Source organism: Castanea sativa, chromosome 6, assembly GCF_040712315.1.
Source record: "Castanea sativa cultivar Marrone di Chiusa Pesio chromosome 6, ASM4071231v1".
Taxonomy (NCBI): domain Eukaryota; kingdom Viridiplantae; phylum Streptophyta; class Magnoliopsida; order Fagales; family Fagaceae; genus Castanea; species Castanea sativa.
The window spans coordinates 3,897,456-3,903,803 of record NC_134018.1 but is presented as its reverse complement, the minus strand read 5'-3'; the positions used below and the strand labels follow the sequence as shown (position 1 = coordinate 3,903,803).

The 6,348-nt window shown below is 34.1% G+C and overlaps 1 protein-coding gene across 2 annotated transcripts; it reads left to right on the top strand.

The window, feature by feature from the left end:
- The first annotated feature begins 922 nt into the window (after nucleotides 1-922).
- LOC142640482 (protein NOI4) lies at nucleotides 923-4,860 on the top strand. 2 transcript variants are annotated; one of them, XM_075814606.1, is made up of 3 exons: nucleotides 923-1,099; nucleotides 3,615-3,800; nucleotides 4,477-4,860. In XM_075814606.1, the coding sequence occupies exons 1-3, from the start codon at nucleotides 1,094-1,096 to the stop codon at nucleotides 4,519-4,521; spliced, it is 237 nt and encodes a 78-aa protein (XP_075670721.1). In that variant the 5' UTR covers nucleotides 923-1,093; the 3' UTR covers nucleotides 4,522-4,860. The 2 variants fall into 2 exon arrangements, with proteins under 2 accessions (XP_075670721.1, XP_075670722.1); XM_075814607.1 differs by having other exon boundaries at nucleotides 928-1,099; nucleotides 3,618-3,800.
- The last annotated feature ends 1,488 nt before the right edge of the window (nucleotides 4,861-6,348 follow it).

Genomic DNA, 6,348 nt, shown 5'->3' with positions numbered 1-6,348 from the left:
TTTAATACATGGAAAAGCCAAAAGACACTTAAAAAGCATTGCCAGCAAGTCAAGAACGTACACTCTTCTGTGCGCCAGTACAGTCTTAACAGTTCCACCCTTAACTCCGTTTGCCAGCTCACCACCCTCCATTTCCGTTACTATTTAGAGCACTTGGTACGGTACTAAAAATTAAAAAAGAATAATTGGTATAGTGGAAATATTTAGACTGCAATTTTTTTTTAATGTGTTCTGAAATGAAAGATGGTACTATTCATTTTTTTTATTTTATTTTGATGCATGTTGATGATGAAAGAAAAAAGTGTATGATGATTGTTAACTGCATATAAAGAAAAATAATTAAAAATAATTAATATTTTGATAAAATATAGTATAAAATAAATAATTTAATATAAAAAAGTGAATGATGAGTATTATTTGTAAAGAAATAGAAATAATTAAAAAATTAAGAAAAAAATATTTTAACAAAATATAGTTTAAAATAGATAATTTAATGTGAAGTATTTTGAGATATGTGTACGTATTACTAGTCCGTTTGACAAAGATTATATTTGTCAACTTATTTTACTATTCAGTTTATTTTTGTTACTATTCATGACTTCTATTGTATTTTGTGATATTATTCATGAGTTCACTATATTACCTCAGTTAACTTTTATCTTTATCTACAGTACTTTCAACAAAAAATTTTTAAATTTAACAAAATAAACGAATTCCAAACAGACATTACATTGAGAATAGATAGGAACTTTTGCACGATCTAATGCGAATGCTCTAGCACACTCTTTCTTTCGCGTGCTTGCCCACGTCACCAATTACGCCGGATTAACGGGCGTGCCCATGAAAAATAACGCCGTTATCTAAACCCCACTCTACGCCGTTCCGTTTACTACAAAAACGTTTATAACAACCGTACAGGCCCATTCCTGGCCCAAACTTCACATTCCCTTCTCTCTCTAAAAGACTCTTCCTTTCTCTCACTAAAAAACCTCTCTCTCTCTCTCTCTGGGTTTTTTTTTTCCTTTAGCTTTATTGCTCTGTACTCATTTTTCTTTTCCCAGAAAGACAAGCTCTCTCTCTCTCTCTAGAATTCATGTCGGTATGTTCTCTCTCTCTCTCTCTAAAAGTTTGTGTCTTTGATTCTCTGTGCTCGATTTGATACAATTCTTGATCGATTCCTCAGCTTCAGTTTTTTGGTTTCTTGTTTGAATATTTTTGATTTGACCCTTTTGGTTATGCTAGGATTTTAATTTAAATATATAATCTTTCTTCTTATTATTTAAAAAAAAAAAAAAAATTTTGAGCAACATTTGAGTTTATTTTTTTTTTCTGAATCTTTATTTGTTATATTAGCTTCTTTGGCTGAAATTCACAATTTTTATAAGTCAATGGTTTGTGGGTATTTCAATTTTGACTTGTTGGGTATTTCAATTTTGACTTGTTGGGTATTTCAATTTTCTGTTTTTTTTTTTTGATGAATTATTACCAAAAAAAAGGAAAAAAGAAGAAGAAAGATTAAGTTAATGAATTAATTAGAATGTTAAATGTTTTAGTAAAGAATGGAAAGGAAAGAGCTTTGAGTTTGTGTTTGGTTGTTGCAAAGTGAGTAAGCTTTTTAGTTTTAGCTAAATGCTTTTTGTTGTTTGGTTGTTAAGTGCTGATTAAGTAAGTTTATGACTTGATTTGAGAATCTGTTTGCTATGTAGAGGAGCTTTGTGTGGATCTATGATGATATGGCTGTGATATTGTGCTGGTAAATTGCTCTTGGTATTGTGTCGATGAGCTCTGGCTCAAATGGGCACTTCCTCCCTTCCAAAGGTGATGGGTGGAGGGTGAGGTTATGGGTTTGTCAGGGTTGAATGCCCTTGGATTACCTGGTAACTAGTTTTGGCGGGTGGGGTCAGTTGCCCGTGGGTTTTATTGACTTGGGGCGAGAGTCCAAAGAGCAACTCATTGGGTTTGTAAATTACTGATAATTAGACAGAATTGCTTTGGTGTGTTTTAGTGAATGCTTATTAATGAGTAGTGTTTTTGAGGCTTTGTTATATGGTTAAGCAGTAGTCTAGTGTTTTGTATGTTGGATTTCTTGATTATACATGTGTGTATCCCCTAACATTTCACTCATAACCCCCATCCCTAAACAGTTTAGTAAAAGAGGATATGTTACTTGGCTGACCCAGTTAATCCTTTAGATTGTTTGTGGATACCAAAGTTTGTTACTTAATCCTGCAATTCCTTATCTTTGGTCTTTATGATGAATTTTGGTAAACTGGGAATGAATGAATGATTTTATATCCATGACTAGCTGTGCTGGTTTTGAGCCCAGTGAATAATCTATTTAGTTTCAAGATGTGTTTGGTGTTGCATGGAATTTTTAACATAAAATGATTTTTCGTTAATGCACATGAGCAATCACCACTGATATTTCGGAATTGGAATGACCCAAAGCTGAATTAAGGTGTGGAAAACAACAAATTGCCACATATTCGAAAACTATAGAGTATGCAAGAAATCCTATGGCACTGGAAAGTAACGGAAAATTACTTAATATCTTGTATAAACCTTTCACTAGATTTCACAGAGCTGAACTAACCTGGTCATTTCAAGTCTACCTTTACCCAAAATAATCAACCATAAGTGTATGTAAAGCTAAAATGAATGGGCTGGCAGTGCAATTTTGGTATTACATTTTTGTAGTGATTCAAACTTAAGTTACAATCTATTAAAGTAATTTAGCAAGTCAAGGGGGTGGATGCTTAGGATGAGGTGAATTTGCTAGTGTTGGTTGGATGCTTTGCAAGGTGTATAGAGCTGTAGCTACTCCATTCATTGTATGATTGCTCAGTGGGGCTGAGATGCCTAATATAATGTTGAGGTCATGTAATAAAAGAATGCCTCTCGTTTGAGGCATCCCAAAGCATTATGGAAGGATTATCAATACTTATTTCAGTCTTATGATTGGCCAATCAACCTAGGTAAACTGATGAAGGTATCTGTCATATGCTTTGCTTTTGCTTTTACTTTTGCTTTTGGATGAGTGTGTTAAGTAGTCTGCTTCTTTCCTGGAAATGATCACTTTGATGCCTGTTGCAGACTTGATGGGATTAGTAATGACTTATGATTAATATATGTACCTTGCTCTGTTATATCATGCTTTGCCTTTGGGAATTTGCATACTTGAATTGTGGCAATCAGCTTTTTAACAAACATATTCAAACTCTGTTTATGACTGCATAAGGGTTTGATTCCTTTTCGAAGCTGATCCTACTTCATGGTGGATGGAGAGTCCTCCATGACATCTCTTTATCTTGTCTCCAGATTTTGAATTATTTTGTGCTTATGTACGGTTCTACCAGAGAACATGAGAAGTTTTTGGCTTGAATTAAATGACTTTTCTTGCTAATTGTGATGGGGTTAATTATAGTTCCATTTCTAAAGTTCATCAGGGGAGGACAATCAGGATTTTAGTATTACCCTTTGGGGTCCATATTTTTTAGTGATTAATTAAATGACATTTGTGAACATGATTATTTATTTATTGTTATGTGGCTGTCCTTTGCCTTAAACAGCAATCAGAGATGTAATTAGGTCTTTTTACTTCTCTGTTTCTTCAGCAGGACAAGGGTCGACCACTACCAAAATTTGGTGAATGGGATGTCAATGATCCTGCTTCAGCTGAAGGATTTACTGTGATTTTTAATAAGGCAAGGGATGAAAAGAAGACAGGTGGCAAACCAGAGTCACCGGGAAAGGGTGATTCTCAAATCAAGCCTGGAGTTGATCCTGCCAAGCCTCAGGCTGTAAGATGCTATTGCACCTCTCTCTCTCTCTCTCTCTCTCTCTCTCTCTCTCTCTCTCTCTCTCTCCGCAATTGAATATATTCCCGAGGTTGCCAACTGCTATCTATTTTTGCTATGTCATAAGTAGAAGTTTGATTAATTGTGATAGAACTTTGCATTTTTTTCTTACAGAGTACAATTGTAGCGCTAAAAGAATCTTGGTCAATTATCACAACCTCAGGGTCACTCAAAGGATTTTTCTTAGGTCTACATATGCCGTTCAGATAATAAAAAAGAGTACAATTAACAAAATAGAAAGACTAGACAACAACATTGTAGCTCAACTGGTTGGCACCTCCTAGTGTTTCCAAATGAGACATCTAGAAAGACTGTGTTTGTCCAAGTTACTTCTTCTTTTTGTCCAAGTTTCTTCTCTTTTTGTCTAACTCACTTCCTTTTTTCTTTGTGAGTTTCGGGAATAACAGCTCTAATTTTATCCTGTGAGGATCATTTATGTAGTTGTTTATATAAATTGGCTGTTCTTACTCCATTCCCCCCACCCCAATCAATTGTGTTTGCTTTCTATATCCCTAGAATAGGGAAAAAAAGTGGTGTGAGATTGGACTGTCATTTCTGCCACAGCCACACACTTTGCATAAGCTGATTTGTATTATGTGGATGATTCACTGATTTTCAGAGAAAATGGTTTTGCTGCATTCAAGACCCACCTACACAATCCTGAGAAGGTCAGCGCTTCAACTTAAGAGGCATGTTTTCTGTAACTAGCTCCACAATATTGCCCCAAGGAAGATGGGAGTTGAAGAGCCATGATCGGTTCTACTGGAATTTAGTGTGTGCTGTTGTAGAACTTGTGAGGGAATAGGTAAAGAAGACAAACACTTATTGTATCTATATGTACTGATGTTGTGGTTTATTTATTAAAATGTGAGCTATTTCTTCCCATCTGGGCGTTGTATTACTCTAGATCTGTAGAGCTTTGCTTGTGACATCTTTTTCTCTTCTTATTTGTATTGTATTACCTATCAAATTGGCCTCGTTTATGATATTATTCTTTTTCAAAGTTTGTTATGTCTTTTTTTTTTTCTAGAAAACAAAAATTCTGACATTACAAGATAGTTTAGCTTCAAACTATCTCCTCCAACTTACTCAATGATGATTTATAAGACGGTTCATATATATTATTTAAACAAGTTACATGACTCATTAAAAAAAATTACGTGACTAAAACTATACACGGATGATTTCTTCAATTGCCACATAGTAGGTTAAGAAAATAGCTTCAAATCGGTTTGGAGCTAAACTTTTTCCTAAGGGAAATAGAGGATAAGTGAATTAGGAACAATTTTTTGTTTTTGCCTTGTTAAATTTTTTTCATAGTTAGTTAAGGTATGAAGTTGCAATCTAAGTAAACATCACTTGTACGTTGGCACTGCTTTGCCCTTCTTCTTCTTCTTCTTCTTCTTCTTCTTCTTTTTTAATTTTTTTTGTTTTTAAATTCGATAGTTACACTGTAGTGGAAGGAGGGATTTGAACCTCTGATGTCATGGACACATCTTTAGAAAAAAATTATCACTTATTTTGTATATGTTGACTTACATATGAAGGAAAGGAGGAAAATTGAAATACAAGTCCTTCCTCATACGGTCACACTCCAAGACAGGAATAGACAAGGTATGGGAATTGAATACCAGTATTTTGCAAACACCTTTGTCTTGACATTTTAGTAAAGACCTAGAAGTGAAATGAAGAGGACAAAGATGAAAATCCTAGCATAGTACAGAGAGCGTGCTACTCAAATAAAAAAAAATAACATTATAAAAGTGTGTGCCCATGTGCTAATCAATCAGTTCTCTTCAAATTATGATTCTTTTCTAGTATGTTCCTCTCATTGTCTCATCACCTGTAAAGATGAATTGAAGTGCCTCTCCTGTCCCATATGCAAAGGCCAACTGCGGGAGCTTTGCTTTTCCCCAAACGTTAAAAAGCCTGTGATATGACTGACAGAGAGGGGAAACAAAACTCTATTATATAAAAAACATTTAAATAGATTTAATGATCCAATTTTTTTTTTTCACATTATATTTTTAACAATAGTGATTGGTGTTGATAAAAAGCATAGTGTTGGGTTCATTACAACTAGTTACCTGAAAAAAAAATGGAAGTAGTATTGTGGTGGGTTCAAATTTCAATAAGGTGTGAGAAAAAATTGTAATTTTTTTTTTGTCATTAGTATTGCTATGAGATCATTAAATTTAGTGACAACTTTTTTACTAAACTGCAGTTAACATGGTGTTTTATGATTAAGGCATAATTTAAAGTCTCAAAGTAATATTTTTCTAATTCATAACTTATAATACATGTGAAAAACTCTCTGAAGTTTCTCCTAATATAGCTCACAAGGATATTGACGGCCTTCACACAAACAAGCTTGGTACCATTGAGCAAAATCAAGAGCGTAGAGAAGGTTAAAATTCTCTCCTTAGTGAACACTTTCAAACAAACCTAGCCAATCCCCAAGTGTTGGTTTATTAGCTCCTAAAGTCAGAAG